The 22,209-nt window shown below is 39.5% G+C and overlaps 1 protein-coding gene and 1 long non-coding RNA gene across 3 annotated transcripts in view; one reads left to right on the forward strand and one right to left on the reverse strand.

Annotated features, from left to right (window-relative positions):
* Positions 1 to 9,367, reverse strand: part of LOC109525028 (uncharacterized) — a 22,612-nt gene extending 13,245 nt beyond the window's left edge. The window contains exon 1 of the long non-coding RNA XR_002170067.1: positions 8,467 to 9,367. This is a non-coding gene — a long non-coding RNA (uncharacterized LOC109525028). The remainder of the gene's footprint in view (positions 1 to 8,466) is intronic.
* unc5db (unc-5 netrin receptor Db) overlaps positions 1 to 21,969 on the forward strand; it is a 253,730-nt gene extending 231,761 nt beyond the window's left edge. For both annotated transcript variants that reach the window (XM_019885253.1, XM_019885254.1), the window contains 4 exons: positions 1,101 to 1,250; positions 5,067 to 5,231; positions 9,376 to 9,554; positions 20,707 to 21,969. In XM_019885253.1, coding sequence (XP_019740812.1) covers positions 1,101 to 1,250; positions 5,067 to 5,231; positions 9,376 to 9,554; positions 20,707 to 20,911 — 699 coding nt within the window. In that variant the 3' untranslated portion in view covers positions 20,912 to 21,969. The remainder of the gene's footprint in view (positions 1 to 1,100; positions 1,251 to 5,066; positions 5,232 to 9,375; positions 9,555 to 20,706) is intronic.
* Positions 21,970 to 22,209: the final 240 nt, after the last annotated feature.

Raw genomic sequence — 22,209 nt, forward strand, 5'->3', positions numbered from 1 at the left:
ATATATATGGACGTGGTAACCAGTCGACCATTCTATGCGCCTTATAAATACTATGCGCCCTACATATGAAAACAGTTTTAAAATAGGCCATTCATTAAAGGTAATCCTTGTAATCAAAGCACCTTATCGTGCAGAAAATACGGTAGCTGGTCTGTCACCATATTGTCAGATGCGCCAGGGGCGTGTCAAAGAAAACACCCTCGAATCCATCTAAACACCCAGCATGGCGCAACTCCCAAACATGGTAAATTAGGCTTGCACCGAAATGAAACGTTTTTAACGCCTGTGCACACGTGTGCCATCAAAGAAACTAAAGCCCTTAATTTCACTCGTGAAATTTTGACAATTTCAGATCTGTTTCAGTAGGGTAATCACCTGTCAAAGTTTACAGGATGCTTTCCAGTGAAAAACACAGGAAATCAGTAATACAATGAGCATTCACAAATGCAGATAGGTAGCAAATGAGACGCCCCATGTTTGCTTTGTTAACACTTTTCTTGTCTGTTTCCATGCCCAGTGAAATGACAATATGTAATTTGCCTCTAGCACATTCTTCAAAACAAATACACTCTTCCTGGATGTGCCACCATGTTCATGTGCAGGCTCTCAATCAGAATGACCTTACATCAGTTACACTTGTGTTTGCAATCATTGAAATGCTCGAGGAGAGACAGGCCAGACATGAAACCATCCCACTGGGACACTCAACGATGATAAATAATCACCTGCAGGCAACAGCAGACGTACTCTGTCATCATCACAAATTCAATTTGGGAGACAGACGCGTGCCATTGACAAACGCGCAAAAATGTTTCAACACCATCGAATGCAAGCATCATTCCGCTGTGATGAGTCGTGGAAAGGAGCCACAAGTTGGAGGATTCGTTAATGTGGAGACCAAGTCAGTCGCTCGTCACCAACACATTTTAAGGCAATACTGTAAGTGGAATTGAGCAACAAAAGAGTTAGCAACAAGTATCTGTACTGCTATGCAAAATGCTTTGTTTCCTATTTTCTGTTGCCGTCATCTTACTCGCTGATACTTTCTTTTTTAACACACATTTCTTTCTTTTGCTCTTCCCTTCCCCATTGCCACCCAGGGAGTGGTGGCAGCAGAGAAGAGCAGAGGGGGTCAGCTCCTCGAGGAGCCAAAGATGTTGCCTTTTCGAGCAAACACCTTCAGCCTGCAGGTGTCTATCCACGATGTCCCCCAGTTCTTGTGGAGCATCAAACCCTTTACCACCTGTCAGGTAATGCTCAATGGAATTGACACGCTCTTCTCCCCAAAAATGCCTGATTAATATTCATAAAAGTGCAAACAGCATGATATGCTATATACGCTATAACAAATTCTATACTGTATTATTTCCCAATCTTCAGTGCACAGACACATTTTAGATTTTGGGGGAAAAAAAAAAAACGGATGAGAACCGACAGTAAACGGTCTAAGATACATTTCTGTTTGGGTGAGGCAGGACATGAGACTCACTATGGTTGAACCAAATGCAAGAGTGCAGAAATAAGACTTAAGTGGAGATTGGGGAAAAACAATAAAATCTACCGATGTCATCACTAATTTCTGCGGGCTAGTCCGGTCACTCCAGAGGACTGGAGCCCAAATCGAGAATCCTCTGGAACAGGGATGGACAGCTTAAATGATGAATGATGCCACAGTTGTTTGTCGATGCTCGAGGGGGCCAAAAAGAAAGAAGCACTCGCTTCTTAATCAGATGTATGACAAAATGCCTTTCAAAGGTTGGCCAAAATATACATCTCAAATGTCCTTTTTCCAAATATAAAAGCATGATGAAAGATTCAGCCTTCAACAACAAATGGTTGTATCAAAAGCATAAGAATAAAATGAACCACACACTGAGCTACATCTTTTCTCAGTGGTAATTTACTCAGGGCACAGCAGTTGGGAATTACTGGTAGACCGCGTCTACGATGCTCCTTTCAGATTAATTCCTCAAGTCGTGTGAAAACTGTTCTGCATAACTAAAGTAAAGGCAGCAGTGGACCCAAAAGTGAATGGGAGACAGTTGGCAGAGGTTAATAAAGGGAGTGTTTAATTAAAGTGAGAGTCTGATGATCCAGCTCTGGACTCGATGGTGACTCGCAAACTTGAAGGTGAGGTTCGGGCTTCGTGTTGGAGAACTGATTAGAGATGAAGCAAGGCACAGCAGCACTCGTTTAAAGACAATCATTTTGCACCAAGGTTCAAAATGGCAAGCGTGGCCGAAATAGCACTCATAACACGTGAATCATCTGGCACCCGCTTGCAGATCAGCAGAGGTTTTATACACAGGAAGTGATTGCTGATCAACGGCAGGTGTGGGAACACCCTCCCAATAGCCGAAATCCAAAAACCTGATTATTAAGAGCAAGCGAAAAAAGAAAGTGCCCGGAAGTGGACTCGCCAAAATAAATAATAAATACACAGAAGGAAGAGGGTCTGTGAAAACACATCACAAAAATGACTTGATTTTTCTTTTCTTTTCTTTATTTTGCATTTATTTCTCTCACTTATTTATACGGATATTTTTCAATATGATGGAATGAGAACTTAAGTACAGGTCATAACATTGTAAAAAGGTTCCTGCTCTATTTGTGTTGTAGTGCACTGTACGTTTGTTATGGCCAGGAAGTTGCTTCCTTCAATCTGTGTACAGACAGTGCTCAACAAAGTAATTGTGACCATCTGTCTTAAAAAGACAATAATAACAATAATAATAATAATTATTATTATAATAATGATGATGATGATAAGCCTAAAATAATGTTACATTTTTTTTCCCCAAAACTTCCATTTTCCTGATCTCTCAATGGTTTAACGTTTTTTACTGGTCATGGTTTTCATCTCAAATTTCAGGCAGCTCACTTGTCTTCTGAGAGAAGTCCAAAATTATATTATTATATAATTAAAATAATTTTATCAAAATGTGCCTGTTAAGTCATGTATTTCTGTTAAGAAAATCAAGTATGACAATTAAACGTATGAATCAAGAAACAATGATAATAAACAATCTTTCCGTTTTTTGCTCAGCAGTATGCTGGAAAATGTGTTATTTAATAGATACTCCATAAAATAGTAGCAATATTTTTTGCATTAAAAATATCTGGTTAAACATCTTCTATGAACAGTAGACAGCATTGTTTTGTCGAGTGGCGGCAATACCAATTTGCGAGTTTTACTTTGCAAAATATATCGTTAAAAAATGTGATGAGTGATCAAAATATGCCTCAGATAACCGCCTTCACTGCAGAGGTCTGATCCGACTGTCTTTTATGCACATTTTCCCTCAGACTCATCTTTTTGTCAGCAATGAACAGCAGATGCGAGTTCCTGCTGTCTTTCCCTGAGCGTAATCAAAGTCGGTGCCATCAAAAGCAAACAATGGAAGGAATGAAAGGGAACAAAACTGTACAGGATAAAGACTTGACAGCATCAACAAGCTGTTTAAACAACAAACGAATGATCATTCTGACACCTGTGCAGCTGGTCGGTGGAGAGTGACTACGATGTTTCCTGACTACCACTGAGGTGCCCTTGAGCAAGGCACCCACCTCTTAAATTTGAGGGCAATATTACATTGATTTGTGCATTTTTTATGCTATCCAAGTAAAAATACAGTGGCACAAAAACAAAATATTAGCTGACTGGGTTAGTTGCTGCCACTCCAGACGAGATTTAAAACACTTTTGTATGCAAAATTGTATCTGACTGCTGTCTCAACCTTAGTTGAGTTTGTAAACAGCTGACCCAAACAAATACCATATTTTCCGCAGTTAAAGGTGCACCTAAAAGCCTTCCATTTTCTTAAAAGCTCACAGGGCCTTAAAATCCGATGCGCCTTGTGTATGGTCATTACGGTAATTTTTCGACCCCCAAAATGGCTCCTTGCTTGAGACTTGCTTACAACGCCGAGTTCAAACTTAAGGCGATCGGTTTCGCAGTTGAACACGGAAGTAGAGCAGCGGCAAGAGAGTTCAACGTTAACGAGTCAATGTTATAACTTGCTGTTGGTTAAGTAAACTGTGTCGCTGCTTGATTAACCCTCTGATCGTCATTACATAAATCAGGGTGTAGTGCAGTGTAGTGTTGTTCACATTTCCTTGAGCGTAGCTCCATCTAGTGGATGCATTGTAGATTGCGTCTCATAATGTCCAATTTATGAAAAAAATTACAAAATAGGCCATTCATTGAAGGTGCGCCTCATAATCCAGTGCGCCTTTTAGTGTGGAAAATACGGTACGGCAAATGAGTTTTTGAAAATGTTGATGATTGTTCAAGGCCGCTGCCCTCAGGACATTGCTTGCTGCAATGCCAATGCTAGCGCATCCTGTACAAAGACATGCAGAGTTTGAGGGAGATTCATTTGTACGTCTTTCCAAAACCTGCTGTGATTTTCACTTGCCAGCAAACACGTAGTTGAGAACTCCCTCTCCAATATCAATCTTGCTCATACACATCTTATTTTTTTCAGGATCAGGAACATGCGGCATCTAATAAGTAGCACAGACTGCGGAAGTCAACCACCACTGTTTTATTTATTGCTTTTTTTTTTTTTTTTACCTGTGGAAGAAATTTGCAGAGCTGCTGAGCTGCATCCTGACTCCTCAAAAAAATAAATACAGTGAATGCGGGCCGAAAGCTGTGTGCTTCAAAGTCGTCCGCCTTCCCAACAGCTTTATTTATGAGTGCCTCGGGACAGCAGGCACGCCTCGCTTTGGTGGAGCAGGTGTAGAATAATAGCCGAGCTTTGTGGCATACGTCAAGTCAGCTTTTAGTGCTGAAGAGCATCCGAGCTTTTTTTCGCCTGTACTCCACACCTTCCCCCTACTTCTCCCCGAATAATACCTGCTGCTTTGCGCTATGCCTTGCAGTCAAGATCAAAATCACGAGGGTCGGGTCTTCAGCAAGGAAACGCAGGTCAACACTGTTTTTCCAATCTCCTCTGAGAAGAACTGACAGGTCACATAATAAGATGTAGATTTCCGGGAAGATGAGTCATGTTTTTTCACGTACCGCTGTGGTTTACTCTGTCATTATATGTTCCTGGCAGGAATTCTCCTTCCCCCAAGTGTGGTGCAGCAACCAGCAGCCTCTGCACTGTGCCTTCTCCCTGGAGAGATACAGCCCAGCCGCCACCCAGCTCTCCTGCAAAATCAGCGTGCGGCAGGTCAAAGGCCATGAACAGATTCTGCAGGTTTACACAGCTGTTGGCAAGGTGAGCCACTTTATCTGCGGGTGGGAGACGGAAGGGACGGTGTACTTTCTTGCTCGACCTTTGTGTAACCTTCCTGCAGTGTGTCCACTGTCAGCAGGACGAGCTCTCCTGAGCGTGCGTTGTGTAGTAATTGAGTGAGGACACCAGTATGTCTCCCCCACCCCCCCTCCCACCCCCAAAATTGTACAGTAAATCCATAACAGCAGTCTAGCACATTCCATGCCTTTACTAATCTTTATTCAGAAAGACACTTTGTCCAGAAAATAACTACTTTCACATTCACATGCATGAACACCTGGGAGCTTCTCAGAGCAGCAACCGTCGTCTGTCAGCGGCTGAGCAGCTCCACTGGAGCAGCTCGGAGTTTGAAATCCTTATTCAAGAGCACCTTGACAAGCGGCTGTTTAGGCAGAGGAGAGTGATACTCGTCTGCTCACGAGTGCTTTTTCACACTCAGTCACTTCCATGCTTGTCTTGCCCCGAGGCCTTCAACACGACGAAGCTTTCATCATCCCGAGTAGATTTGAGTTTCTCGTCAGGTGTGACAACCAAGCAAAGTATGTTTTATTTTTTTCCATCCACGGCGGTGGTAGAGCTGAGTTATATGTTAATTATAAAAAGTCTGTCACAAACACAATCAAGGCGAGCTGTGATGCCTGTTCAAAATAGCAAACATTCTTCCTCACATCACCTAAAAAATATCCCTATATCTTGGCAATTATATGTGAGTGCATCAACAAAATAACAAAAGACAGTGGATCTGATGGACAAAAATATTTGAATAGATATGAGTATGCTACATAATAAATTTCATCAAATACAATTTACTCTAAAAGACTATAGGTGGTTCCAGTCTAAAAAGAGTCAAATTTACACTTGCGAAGAGAGTAAAATTCACATCAAGTAGTTTATTAATTGGACGCCAAACCATTAAAATCAACTTTTATTTGATGGGAACATAAGTGACACACATTTGACCTTGATTCGAGCCTCGTGTACTCCAAGTGAAGAGCTCTTGATCCATTCTGAAGATTTACCCCCGTTTCAGTAGCCCGGCTAACAGTTGTTCTCCAAAACGTTTAAATACATCTCAATTTTTTTGATTGAAGTCCAAGATGGCGCCCGAGTAGGCAGCCATCTGCAAGTGCTCTCATGAGCCTTGCTTTTTTTGTTGTTTTTCTGTTTGTTTTGTCACTTTGTGTTTGTTGTTACGTCATGTGGACCTGATGTGGACTGTTTTCAGCATTTTTTGGCCACGACATTCATCAAGGAGGAGACTCGGTGCTTGGTGGTTTTGCCTTCTCGGCAGCATGGGTATGCCAGCACTGTTTTTGATTGGGAGGAATGTCGGCGCCATTTGACTGTCGTTGCTGGACAGCTCCGGGGGCGCTTGTGTCTTGCGCCTGTAATGGGCAGCATTTTCACATCCCCGCTTTGTTCAGCGGAGAGATCAGTGCTGTTGAACGGTCTGCGGCTGGATGGATGCAAGGCTTGAGGAGCCGACGATGAGAAGAAAGGAGCGTTAGCGCAGAGCGCCAATGCGACTTAGCTTGTAGCAGACGTGCACATTTTCAGCATGACGTCTCTGATCCACTGGTAAAAGGACACTTTGATCCTCTCCTCTTTCATCTATAACTGCTTCAGACAACAAAGTGTATGCAGGAAAGTGGTGAAGATTGCACGACTGTCTGTGTCCTATGTGTTGTGTTGTGTTATTTTTGTTATTTTGACTTCAAGATGGCGCCGCGTGAGTGGCTGCCTTTCCAGCAGCTCCTATATTTTGTTCTTCTACTTCTTCCATTCATAACTTTGCTGCTGTGAATTGGGAATTTCTCCACTGCGAGACTAATCAAGGTTTTCTTATCTTATCTTATCTTATTTTGAAAAAAAAAAAGTGACTCCGTAAAAATTTATCGACCAATTTTACTTGGCACTTGATTTTTTTTTTTTTTCATTCAAATCATTGAATTTTGGCAGGGATGTTAACCACACTCTTTTCTGTGGTGTGTCAGACTTACAAGATCGATTTACTTTCACTTTACGGGGACTTTAAGTTTCATAGAGTCTGAAAATGATCATTAAACTTCGATGTTCCACCCACATAGATGCATAAATTATGTCATACACAGTAAAAATATTTTGACTAAAATCTGCTCTCTTCCAAATGTACAATTTACTCTGTTTGGATTGTTTTGATAAAAATGTACTATGTCTACATAGATAAGGTTTACTTCGGAAAAAAAATCTTACATCTTCACCAAGCAACGATGTCATATAATGTAGAGACACACAAGTTATTGAATTGGAATACAGTAATACCAATTAAAATATTTCATATTTGAAAATAACACCCATGCATCTATATTTTTTAAAATGTAGGTGGTTGTGGGCTGTTTACCCAGTAAAACGGGAATGTCTGCATATTGGCAAGTCTCGCTTACCGAGGGAATAGAACATTCCCAACCGACTCTCCATTTAACCCTTCCAGGGACAGCGGTTAATACAGTGGACAGCTTATCATGTTATCACGTTACGGGTTATCGTTATTGGTGCATGAAAGGGTTAAATAAGTAGAGCTTTTCACAGTAGCTCTTTCTCTAAATGATTTGTTGCACTTATTCAGATCTTGATAAGTTTAGCTCTTCTTGTTAGGACCGCTTGGACTTGTTTTATCTTTTCCGGAGCCAAAGTAACAATCGAGGCTGCTCTATGGCAAGTCCGTGAAATGGGAATCGCTGTTCATTCACGAAAGAGTCCAGGTGGTAAGAATGACAAAAATAGAGTAAAATACATAATGAAATCTTTAATAGCATGGCAGGAATACATAAAATTGTTGAAAATAAGTAAGAGCAGGTACAAGAGAATAACAGGAAAATAAAATGGCAATTTGATAATCACTTTTGGGGATTAAAATAGTTCTACTCACTTCAATCCCTCCCTCGAATCCCTCAAAGAGGTTAACTATACCAACAAAAGTCCAGATGAAAAGGATTACAATTCACGATGTGCCAATTCGAAAGTGCAAAAATACCTTTAAAAAAAAATGCCACTTTTTGGGTGGACAGCCGGGTGATCAGTTCCCCGTAGTCAACGACAATCTAAATTTACTAAAATCGTTTTGGGCAGAGGAGGAATAGGTTCTCCCTTCTATGACGCAGTTTTTCTCCTAGCCTGTTTTTAGCATTGAATTTTTGAATATGTAAGCCTAATAGATAACAAAATTGCTCCTACCTACCTTGAATCTCACACAGAAAGCAAAAAGGAATGAAATGTCATCTGTCAAAGCAACTGAACCATTTGCTCCATCTGAGAAAAAAGCTCACGGACCTCCAAGAAAAAAAAGCCCCAAATGCTCCAAACGCATGCTTTTAAACCCTTTTGTAGAAAGTTACAAAAAAAAAAAAGGGCAGTCAGAACATTTGTAAAAAAGCTGCCTCTCCTCGTTTGATCATTCCAAAAGGTAATGTTTTCTGCTTTTTGTGGCATGATTGGTTTATACTCTTTGCAGCAAAGTCACACCCCCTCGGGCAATTAATGTGATTTGTACATTTCCTGTTAGTTGGGGAAAACTGCAAAGTCATCTCCTTCCTTTCAGCCTTCACCCGTTTGGCCACTTTGCCAAAAGTTTCCATTCAAGGCTCTTCTATGCATTCCAAATATGCAATACATTCTACTTTGGATCAAACATACCATTACATTCATCTCACATGCAATGAGAGATCCGAACATTTATTACTCCTAAACACGTAAAACACATTTGTGAGATAACTCATTTCTTTCCTCAACAAAACATAAGTAAAGCTGTTTCTGAGTAAATGTCAGCAAAACTATTTTGTAATTTGACGGCTGCGTGACGTATGATATGATAGCTATTAGCTAACAAGCAATTATTTGGATGTTTTTGTTTGTGTGAGACAATGTGTACCGAATGAGATCGTTTTGACAATGGTGTCTTCCATATAGGGGAAAATACAAAGAGGCGGGAATTCATAGTTACATTATGTCTTTCGTGTGTACAAACAATTTCATCACATCAGACATGTTGGTGTCATGTTGTGCTGTGACTTTTGAAAAATAAACCCCCCACATCTGACTTACTAACGGATTAAAGCATGTCATCTCCCACTTCTTTTTCCCCCGCCAGACTGAAAAGGAATTGGTTCCAGTTTTCATGCAGACAGACTGCACCATCACCTCTCAGACGGGGCCCAAGGCTTTCAAAATCCCCTTATCCATCCGCCAGAGGATTTGCGCCACCTTTGACACTGCCAATGCCAAGGGCAAGGACTGGCAACTCTTAGCCCACAAACTCCACTTAGATCGGTGAGCCACCTGCCTCTCTTGCATTTGATCTGCACTCTGCCTGCCTGCAATAGCAGAATGTGTTTTCATTGATTGTTGAAATATAACACAGAGAGAATACAGATATTTTCCCATCACATGAACTCGTAGACTCATGAAGCGCGCGACCACTCCTACTGTTCTTGTATGTTGGACAGTGACAGTATTTGTTGGAATGACTGGTATTTTTCCTGCTGTGCCTCGCGACCAGTCCGGGTTGTCACTGAAAAGTCAGCTGGGATAATCCATGTGCAATCCTAAAGACGACAGGCAGTATAGGAAATGGATGACTGGTGTCAGCGACGGGAAGTGAACCGGGAAGATTTGACATCCCGCGTCAGCTCTCCCGATAACGGGCCAGGAAGCAACCCCCACTTTGTGGACTCTCGTACGACCACCCCACCCCCGCGCGACACCCGACCGTGAGGCAACGCGGCGGCCGCGCCACACGAGAGGGGACGAACGAGCGCCGAGGCGCTCCCCACATGGCGAGCCAAAGCTGAGAGAGACACGCCGAGGTTCTCACTGCCTTTGGTTTTACGAAGCCAACCCGGTTTCCATTCGTTTCATCTCTAACCCCGATGAGTAACCGATACAGAATCGGAGAGCTACAAAACGAACGCTTCGTTTTTACGGCAGCTCCCTCTCATATTTATGTACGCTGTTGCATTTGGTATCTCACCTAGGTTACGGTTTAATCACCGTTGTTATGGTCACTCGGTTTTGTTTTGTTTTAGGTTTTTCCTATCCTAAGCCGGAGTTAAACACATTTAGATTATCATTCTTCATTTAGATAGAATTCCTAGAGACCCGACGGTAATCCAACCGAGTCTCGGCCGTTCACACTTTGATGGAGGGTGTGATGGTGATGCGTTAAGATCATAGAGAGGACAAGGATACGTTTACAATCAATGTTTTAAGATTCATTCTTACATGATGTAAACCAGCCAGTCGCTGGGAATTCACAGCAGTAATCACGAACATCTTAATCAGGATAGAAGATAGATTTATGTTGATTCTATTTTTCCCGATCATCCTACGACAATAAAGCAAGGTATTTTTAGGAAATAGTTAAAGGATAGATGATAAGGAGAACAATGAGAAATAGAGGATAGATGTATTGTTTTTGTTTGTTTTGTTGTTTTGTTTTGTTTGTTTGTTTATTGAACATAAAAACATATACAGTAATAAATTGACAGAAAGTAAGGTAAGTAAAACAGTAAAAAGGAAAGAGAAATCAGTCATCGTACAACACAATTATTATGTTCAAAGGAGTAGGAAGAAGTAAAAAAAAAAACGTATCTAGTCCTACCCCAAGTTATGTATTTATATATAAATAGATCATTTTTATATCAATCAGAAAAGAAAGAAAGAAAGAAGGAAGAAGTCTCCATAAAGGCTAATGCTTTTACCCTTAACCGTGATATTTTTAGCACTCTTGTGTCAATTTTCTCTTGTATTTATGATGGATATTGCAGTACCTTTCTCTATTTATCAACTTAATTCTGATTTATTATGATATTTAATTAATGTTTAGAATTTATCACCTTAACTCTGATTGATGTAGGTTGTTTGTACTATTTTTTTAAATTTGTTTTTAAACTCAGCAGGCGATTTACTCATTTTCAGGTCCGTTTCGAAATTATTCCACACATTAACACCTATGACAGATACACTTCTTTGCTTGATGTTTGTTCTTGTTTAGGATTTTTTTGTATAGGGTGGTACCTCTTAAATCATAGCAGCTTTCTCGAATTTCGAAAAACTTCAGAATGTTTTGGCAGAGCAGGTTATTGTGTGCTTTGTACATTAATTGGGCGATTTTAAAGTCAACCAGGTCATAAAATTTCATCGTGTTTAATTTGATAAATAATGGATTTGTGGGTTCCGTATATTTCGATTTATTAATAATTCGAATTGCTTTTTTTTGTAGTTTTAAAATAGGGAGTGTGTTTGTTTTGCAGGCATTTCCCCATATTTCCACACAGTAGGTCATATATGGTAATAATAATGAAGAGTATAATGTGTACAAAGATCCCTTATTTAGCACTTCCTTGGTTTTGTAGAGGATCCCTATGGTTTTGGCAATTTTTCTTTTTACGTTATCGATATGTGGCTTCCAACATAGTTTTGAGTCTATTACTAATCCGAGAAACTTGGTTTCATACGCTCTTTCTATCTCAATTGAGTTTACCATAATTTTAGCTTGGTGTTTGATTGGTCTTGTGCCAAAAACAATTAACTTAGATTTTTTCAAGTGACAATTTATTCCTGTTGAACCAGTTTTTTAATTTAATTCATTTTCTACGGTTGTCAGGAGCTGTTTCAGATTTATTCCAGAACAGTAGAAAGTTGTATCATCAGCAAATAGGACACATTTAAATTGTTTTGAGACCTTGCAGATATCATTTATATATAAGATGAATAGTTTTGGACCAAGCACAGACCCCTGAGGAACTCCATGAGTGATTTTCAGTTGATTCGTTTTTTTTATTGTTGAGCTGCACGTACTGATATCTGTTATCTAAATAACTTTTTATCCATTTATAAGCTACACCTCTCATGCCATATCTCTCTAATTTATTCAATAACATACTATGATCTATTGTGTCAAAAGCTTTTTTTAGATCGAGGAAAATCCCAACAGTAAATTATTTGTTGTCCATATTAATGGCTATTGCTTCCACAAACTCCATAACTGCCATTGAGGTGGTCCATTTTTCCATGAAGCCATATTGATTTTCACTGAACAGCGCATGTTTTTGTATAAAGCTATCAAGTCTGCTCGAGAATAGTTTTTTCTAATATTTTTGAGAATTGTGGTAGTAGTGATATTGGTCTATAATTTGTAAACAAATGTCTTTCTCCACTTTTATGAATTGGAATAACTTTAGCAATTTTCATTTTTGATGGAAAGATACCCACTTTGAATGACAGGTTGCATATGTCCGTGAAAGGTCGCACTACAAATTCTATAATCTGTTTTATTATTGTCATATCAATATTAAAGCAATCAGTTGACTTTTTATTTTTAAAAGTTCTTACAATATTTGATACTTCTTCTTGTTTTGCAGCAGTAAGGAACATCGTGGAAGAGTTTTTTTCCACGTATCTATTTATTTCAAACAAGTTTGTTGGATCAGGAATTTGTTTTGCTTGGTTACTGCCGATATTGACAAAGTACTCATTAAATTCAATTGCTATTTCTGCAGTTTTTTCAATAATAGTATTTTTGCCTTTGATAAAATACTCTGGATAATCCACTTTTTTAGGACTATTTCTGATTACTTGATGAAGTTTTTTCCATATTTTTTGTGTGTTGCTTTTATTCTGCTCTAACAGTGCATGATAATGGTCTCTCTTACTAGTTCTTATAATAGTTACTAATTTATTTTTATAGGTCTTATATTTTTTTCTGCCTCTTTAGTTCTCAATTTTATAAACAATTTCTACAAATTGTTTTTCTTTTTACATGCGTTTTCTATGCCTTTCGTTATCCATGGCTTACTTGGGTCTTTGTGCTTTTTGGAGACTTTAAGTGAATGGAAAATGTTCATCATATAAGGAGATTATGGTAGACTGAAATGCATCAAACGCTGTATTTGGGTCTTCGTTTGAGTAGACCTCGGTCCAGTTTTGTTTTTCTTGGTCTTGCTTAAAAGCATCGATGGAGCGTTGGGTTCTTAGTCTTATTTCTGATATGTGAGTTGTTGACTTTGTTTTTCTATCAAAATAATTATGAAAAACTGCAAAGACAGGTAGATGGTCACTTATATCAGTAATGAGAAGTCCACTTTCCATTTTATGATCAATCTTATTTAGAAATATGTTATCTATTAATGTGGCCGTGTCAACTCTTATTCTACTAGGTTTCAGGATTACTGGCAAAAGACTGTTGCTGTACATAGTATTTATAAAGTCAGTTGTTTTTTTTTGTGTTCATTTGGGTTTAATAAGTCAATGTTAAAGTCACCACATTGTGAGGTGCGATGATAAGAAAATTGATATAATAATAAAATAATTGAGTAAATGCTGTTAAAAATGCTTTGTGTATCATCGGTCAGCCTTTCTCAGATTGATCAGGTCTCGAAACGCTCCGGAGGTTCACCTCGCCTAATTCAAAGTCGTAATATGGTCTTAATCGACGATCCTATCTTTATCAGTTATTTTTGTATTTGTATTCTGCATTATGGGAAAATGCTATTTATCTTGTGGTTCACGCATCCTTACCTATTTGTGACGACTTTGCTTGCGCTCATTCTTGTAAGGGCTCATTACATAAATCCACAAAAATAGACCTCCACATTGCAGAAAAATACACTGAATCGGATAAAATCCCCGTAGAAATCCAATACAGCGTTCATCTTGGTTCATCCAGATTGAGTAAGGAATGTAAAAGGGGAAACTCGCCAGAATCGCGGAAGAGAGAAAATTTTTTAGAGAAATTCAAAAAGGGAGAAAAAGGAGAACAAACGATGGAAAATCCCCGCGCCCGGTTGCGCTGATGTCAAAATGGGGAAGTTTCTTCCTCTGGTTTCGCAATGTCCCCGAAGGCACATGAGTCAATTTTTCCATAAGTCACAAAGATTTTGTGATTCAAGCAAGGTTGTGACCGGTTTGAGACAGTTGGTGTCCGAGCAGGTCAAGCAGGGACAACTCTTCCTGGGTGTTGGCTCAGCTTCCCAATCATAGACAGTCTATATGTAGCATAATTTAGCTTGAATATCAGGAATATACATATACATATTACTTACGCTTCCCTCCTGTAGACAATAGGCATTATATGTTAACTTCTGTTGCACATCATATGACATTACTGGAGAGAAAGTAATAATCACAGGTTATGTTTTCTTCACTCAAAGCGGTTTCAAAAGCATTCTAAGTATTCGATTAATATCTCTTTGTTTTCTCTATAATGTCATCTCATTATGAATGGAAAGATAGAAAGAAAGACAAAAAGGAAAAGAATACATTGTTTCCTTAAATCTCCTCTCAATTTTGGTTCGCTCTTTATCATTTACTAATTTTCGTAAGACGTTTGTAAGGCTTTTCACCAGGCATTGACTTTGTTATGTACTTCAAATGAAAACTTGTAAACTAGAATTTGCAGAACTGGCGTTTGACTTACCCTTTTGGTTCACTCTGTCACCCTCTAGAGTTCGAATTAGGAATTTGTCCCAGGATTTAAACCAATTCAATCTTGTCCCTTAATTTTACACTTAACCTATCGCTTGACGAGGCCCATGACACCGACACTGGATGGACATTTTGTCCCATACCGAGTGATTAGATGACTCGCACAGAGCACGGGTATGAAAGTTGTTTTTCATACTACAACTAAAATTCAAATCACATTTTTGTTCACGTTAAAATAAAAATGAAAATGCTTTTTAAAACGGAAAACTAACTGAAATTGCAGATCACGTTTGTAAAATTAATTGAAGCTAATAATGATTGCAACAAAAATGACCTCCATTTTTTTTTCACTTAATATCATACATGAACTTTCAGAATTTTTTTTTTTAATGTATTTATTTAGCTATTACTGTATGTGCGGACAGAAGAGACAAGGTCAAACAGACATTTGAGCATTGTATTTTAATTTCCATTTTTACACTTTTTTTTTTAATCTTGCACTTGACAAATACCCCATATTTTTAAATATACAGTTAATTAAATCATAATTATGAGGAGAATAATAATAAAAATTGTGAAACAAATCAAGACTAAACTAAAACGAAGCCATTTTGAAAAAATATATTAAATGTAAATGAATTAAAACTAACTGAAGTCAAAACCAAATAAAATAAACTCTAGTGGGGTGCAAAAGTAGTTATACAGTGGTATCACATTGGTCTCATGGAAAATCATAAACTAATACAATCTCCGCTCGATACCACCTAAGATGAGGACTGATCAACTCTGTATCAAACCTTATTTCACCATCATAATAAAATCCAGTTTTGATGTAAATGAAATGAGATTAGTTCTTTCTTGACGTTTTTTCTGTATAATTCAGTGTGGTTGTACATCACTACAAACTCCAATTACAATATCAAGCAAGGACAACCTCAAATTTGAGTAAGACCAGTGTGTGCCTGATGAAATGTCAAGCACGTGTAACGGAAAACTACAGAATGCTCTGGTAGGCTCGTGCACGTGTGTACGCGCGTAACACATGGAGAGAACACCGATTGTTCGGGTCACTTGGCTCCTCAATTATTTTTTTATTTTTTTGCAGAGTTCTTAAATTGTGGTGGCTCTAATCTCCCGCTCAGCGGTTCATGAGCGAGTCCTTTGGGCCTCCAAATTATCTCGATAAGAATTTTTTTCTCCGCGCTGGGTAGTGGCTTAGGATCTCACTTGATCAGACCAAATGCTGCAACCTTTTTAAGTTGACTTGCATTCTCTTTGGAGAGTTTTAATGAGCTGCAGTGAAACACTGACCTCCACTGGATTATCTTGACATGACAAATTCATTGGCATGGCAACAGGCTCCTGAGTTTGGGCGACCACTCTGAAATCGAAGCAATGCAGCGTTTGTCCTCCTCCCCTTATTCCTCATTTCCTTGATTTTTTATTTTTTTATTTCTCATGAAGGTTTCCTGTGCAAACCACTTTGTAATGCCTGCTCAAAAGGAGCATATCATTTGTGTTTAAATGAATACAGAGCCACTTCACATTTTGATTTAGTGCTAATGTTTGCCAACAGATATTTAAGGTGTTGGGGGATATGCATGTTGTTAAATGTGTTTGTTTTGTTGCTGTTTATTATATCCATTAAATTTGATAGACTTAATTACTCTGAAAAATCTGATAGTGAATAGAGGGCTTAATCAACAACTTATACTTTAAATAAAAGTTTATATATTTTCAAATTGTTTGAGTTGGATTTATCTATGCGTGAAGGTTTGTTTGCATGGAATGATCAACGTGTTTAATCCTTTTGGAAATGAGGGAATGAAAATCCCGTTGTAATCATGCAACTTGCAGCGTTTGAAGAGCAAACATTATGCAAATGCGTACCTTCCATCCATCCATTCATTTTCCGATCCGCTTATCCTCACAAGGGTCGCGGGGGGTGCTGGAGCCTATCCCAGCTGTCTTTGGGCAGTAGGCAGGGGACACCCTGAACCGGTTACCAGCCAATCGCAGGGCACACAGAAATGAAAAACGATCCACACTCATACTCACACCTAGGGACAATTTTGAGTGTTCAATCAGCATATCATGCATGTTTTTGGAATGTGGGAGGAAACCGGAGTACCCAGAGAAAACCCATGAAGGCCTGGGGAGAACATGCAAACTCCACACAGGGAGGCCGTAGCTGGAATTGAACCCGGTACCTCTGCACTGTGAGGTCGACGCACTAACCAATGGATATCCGGGCCACCCCAAATGCACACCTGTGTATTTATATTCTGGGAGAGTCACAGAGATGATTTTAAAAGAAAAAATATGTATTTTTGCTGATGAGGGAATTAATTGATGAAGTGGGAGAAAAAAAAGATGAGACCGCTGACGAAATCATCTAAAACATGTACATCACAGAGAATAAAAAAGTGAGAATTTGCAGACGAGAAGTGATTCTGCAGAAGCACAGACAACAGAGAAATTACACCATTGATCCATTTTTAGTGCTGCTTGTCTTCAACAGCTGACATTAGACCAGAGGTGGAGGACACCCTGGACTGGACATCAACTTTATTGACCTTCGAAATGAAGTTATGTCCATGCAGCGCTTTCACCTGACAGCCAGTCACAGATGCTTGGTGTTCTTTTGAAAGTCAAAGAGCCAAAATGTTCCCTCAAATGTGGCACAGTAATACATATCACTCGAGTTATGATTCAGACAAAATGGTTGTATCGTGTCCGCAAGACACATTTTTAAAGAATTTCTAACATTTTCACCTGTGGTGGATTTGTTCAGCAGCCTGTATGAAGAACTCAGACGGATTCTCATTCATCACACATGACCATCACTGAGTCTCGTCACCCCCAAATTTCATTTGCGGCATATCGATGACACCTATGGAGCCACAGCCATAAAAAGCCATTCAATGTCAAGCTGAACAAGGTGCCCTGAAATTTATAATTTGGAAACCCACCTCGCCCTGATCTCAGCATCTCAAAAGCTGCAAGGCACTTTCATATGAAAATGGTTTAGGAGCACATTCCTTATACAGTCAAGACACACAGAAATTACCTTTTGACGATTTCTGGCAAAGAAAAGCTTGAATCAGAACGCGAGAAATCTTCAACAGAATCAGTATTCAGCCACGGCCATCAGATGGCAGTATTCATACTTTGTTACATTTTGGTTTGGTGGTGTACGGTAGCTTTTTGTAATATAAAATGAATGCCCTTGGCCCAGTACAGGTTGGGAAATAATGTGTTTGGAGAGCGAACACCTGAGGAATTCAATCGCAAATGATTTTTTTAAAAGCCATCATTTGTAAGGACGTGTTTTGGGGACAGGAGGGTCACAGGTCCAAGAGCTGCGGGTTGTGGATATTATGAGTCATTTGCTACAGAAATGGTGATTCTTTCCCTGAGCCAAGGCACTGAACAACGTCTCCCCTTTTCTGCTGAGATACGTTTGTGTTTTTTTATCCCTGTGAAAGCGACTGGAACGAAAAGTCTGTTCATTAGCAAGTGCCAAATGATTTATGAATGGATGGAAGGTGTTCCACAATATTTGCCCGTCTCTACGAAAGGAATGGCCTTGAATCTGGATTTTAAACATTTCTCTGTGGAGTTTGCATCCTTTCCCTGCTGCAATGTGGGTTCTCTCAAAATTTTTGAAAAGCACTATGTCCTTGGGTACAGTACACTAAATTGCTTCAAATTCAGTCAGCACAGCCAGCTAGCTGTTAAAAAGGTGCAGCATCAAAGATTGAGATGGACGTTTTAGATCAAAGAAAAAGCATTAATATTCACCGAATAAAACAATGCTTCCTCTGCAAGAAATAAAACAACCATGCTGCTGAACACCAACTAAGGATTTGCACAAGGCCTTTTTTTTTTTTTTTTTTACTATTCAACCACACAAGAGCTTAGCAGAAAGCTGCAAAGATAAGTTGACATTAACGACATCAATTAACTCTCCATCAGAGAGCCCAATAAAAAATTCGCCAAGGCAATCTGAAACCACCACAAACCACAAAATAAGGTTAAGTGCACAAAGGTAACAGCGAGTCAAACTACTCAGTGTCTCATGGTGTGGTTGTTTTTTTGACTGAGCATTTAAGTGTTTTATTATTTTGAAACTCATTTGGGACCCTTATAACATACATCATAGAAATGCTGATTTTTGACATTACTATTTGGTATCCTTGATCTGTGATCTGTGTTTCATTGACAGAATATCAGTTATCCCTGCACCATGTAAACGAGGGCATATGGTATGCAATCAGTTTTGCCCGCAACATAATTTAGCCATGACAGGCAGAGCAGAGAAACACGTCATCTGTCTACATACTTTCTATCTGCACTACACAGCAGCCAGAGAAGAGTAGCCGTTGTGTTGAGGACCCGAGAAAGTGGCAGAATCGGGTCACAAAGTAAACCAAGAGAAGTTTTTTTAACGACTGAGTAATGTCAGCAAACAAAATCCTCCCAGGGTGGTGGTGGCATAACAGTCAAGTAAACCAGAATAAATTAACATCAGTTTGGCTCGCAAAGGCTCAAGAACGTGTCAATGTGTTAAAGTACGACCAAGCGGAAAGCTGGCGAAGGAGGGTCATCTTCCCCAGGCGTAACACTTGCACTGTGTTCTTAATAATTGGAAAGTTTTGATTTCTTTGGTTTGTCTTTCAAATTTCGTGAAGATTCTTATAGCCTTTATATCCATCCACACAAATGCATTCGGGCGACTGCACAATATTTTCCAAATGAAGAAACAGACGCAAATATGAACAACTATGTGATTTCATAAAAAGTGGAGATTAGTATACACAGATAGAAATGGAGAAAAGAATATTAACCTTTTTTCTTACTGCGATCATAAGTTGTGAATAGAGTGCTTTGCTTTCCTGTGAATTGCTGAACTAATGGTGAGTTGTCTGACTGCATTTTTGGTGAACTCAGCTTCAATGTGTTTTGCTTGGAGTCAATCAAGTTCTAATATTTGTAAACTTAATGAATCAAACCCACAATGCCCTTGTGTTTTGATTTGGAATAAAATGTGCCGTCTTCACAATGCGTGTACTAAAGTGGACAAAAAAAAAAAAAAAAATGATCCGGATTTTCAGCTTGACCCAATTATTATTTTTCAAACACACTACTATTATTCTGGGTACCACTGTACATAGCATAGCACTGAACAGGAGAAGAATGATTTGTGTGGCTCGTCAGCCAGTTCCGAGAGCAGAGGAGGAGTACCACGCCCGTTGCCAAGTCACTGCAGAGCAAGCAAAACATTAAAAAAAACATGTCAGAAAACCATTACAGTAACTTTTCCATGACTCTCCATCGAACAACTATTACCACGAATAATAATTATAAATGTGATGACTGAAATAGTGGTGCCCCGGTGGTTAACTCGTTAGCGCGTCGACCTCACAGTGCAGAGGCCTTCCTTTGTGGAGTTTATATGTTCTCCCCGTGCCTGCATGGGTTTTCTCTGCATACTCCGGTTTCCTCCCACACTCCAAAAACATGCATGGCAGGTTAATGGAACACTCTAAGTTGTCCCTAGGTGTGAGTGTGCACGTGGATGGTTGTTTGTCTCTGTGCGCCCTGCGATTGGCTGGCAACCAGTTCAGGGTGACACCCACCTACTGCCCGAAGACAGGTGGGATTGGCTCCAGTACGCCTCGCGACCTTTGTGAGGATAAGCGGATCAGAAAATGGATGGCTTGATGAAATATTTACCACCGTCACATATTCTGTTGCGTCTGAACAAAGGAATCAATCCTGTACTGTAAGCTCTTTGTAATGTAACTACATTATTTGCCCCCAATGGGAAAAGCATGAGATATTGTTAGAGCAGAATACCTGAGACCATTTCTTTTCCATTTCCAATTTCAGTGAATGTAATGACTAGGTTTCGCCAAAATGCTTGTCCATAGCTAATGTCCCCCGTGTTTATGATTATTTTCTATTCATTTTCCTTTTTTCTGCACCTCAACAGAAACCTTGGCTATTTTGCAAAGCAGCAGAGTCCCTCGGCCATCATCCTGTGCCTATGGGAGGCCCGCCACCAGGACACGGCTGACCTCGACTCTCTTGCCAGTGCCCTTGAAGAAATTGGCAAGATCCACCCCAAAAGTTCCCCCAAGGATCAGGATGAGGAGGCAACTGACTCGAATCAAATACAGTCGTGCAGTCTGAGATGAACGTGCACGATTCCAAATCATACGGCTTGAAGACTCAGTGTCTCAATCTCCAGGTGGAGGACAGAACCTCAAGCTCACAGAGTACAGATGATAAACGATGTCGGTGGGATGCGAGGTGATGTAGAAACCATGATCTGTCTGAACGAGAAGAGGTTAGGCTTGGCTTGTTGTGGTTTCCACGACAACTGTACTTTTTCTGCTATTAGCCTGTCCAATGACAGACTGCTCATCAGCTTCGTCATGTTATCCTTTTGTTGACAATGGAGTTTTCTTTGTTTGTATTCCATCCTAGTGGATTGGTGGCTGAGGAAGATATTGTGTGTGTCAAGTGATTTCTGAATCGGCAATGAGAACAAAGGAAAACTCCACCATCTCCTGGGGGATATTATTGGCAGAAGAAACATATTGCGTAATATTGTATTTGTGAGAATTCCAAGTACTGAACCATATTCATCTCTTTCAACTGTCCTGAAGATCGAGTTCTATTTTCAGACTTTGAATATATTATATGTGAAATGATAAAAAAAATAATATCGGCCTACTTTATATATCATCTGTCCTACGGCAGGCAGCATGGTCAGCGTGTGATGACCTGACATGGTCACTGTCCAGTGGTAGAGTGATTTCATACCGCATTTTTACATCTGACAACCTTTTTTTTTTTTTTTCCAGTCAGAAATAGGAGTTAATTCCCGAGAGCTGTCGGGGGTGCATGACTGTGGCTTATCAACCAATTACACCATTAAGAGCTGTCATGATGACTTCACATGAGCACACCAAATGAAATTCATCCTGCCACCCCGGTAAAACGGGGTGGCAGGATGTTTCCGCAACTGGAAGTCACATATGTTCACAATGTATTTCGACACCACCAAAACTTTGAGAACAGTGACTCACTCGCATGATACAAAAGCCAAAATCGAAACAATAAACTATTTGTTGTTCTAATGTTAGTTTCTCTTTTTTATGATATTTTTTTTTTCATATTTTTATATTTGACAGACTAAGTTCACTTAAAAAAGTTTATGATCACAATGAACTCTGACTGACTACAGCAAGAAATGATGAGTAGATGAGACTGGGGACAATTGTAACCTTTTGTGTCTCTAACTTTGAACTGCTTTGATCTAGGGCAGTGGTGTCAAACATACGGCCCGCGGCCGGAACCGGCCCCCAAGGATGTTCAATCTGGCCCGCAGGATAATTTAAAAGTGAAAAAATGCATTCAAGACACAGAATGAATATTTTTAATAAAATGCAATTCATGGATTGTCCGCTAGGGGGGAGACAGTTTTGAT

Source organism: Hippocampus comes, unplaced genomic scaffold (genome assembly GCF_001891065.2).
Source record: "Hippocampus comes isolate QL1 unplaced genomic scaffold, H_comes_QL1_v1.1 scaffold45, whole genome shotgun sequence".
Lineage (NCBI taxonomy): Eukaryota > Metazoa > Chordata > Actinopteri > Syngnathiformes > Syngnathidae > Hippocampus > Hippocampus comes.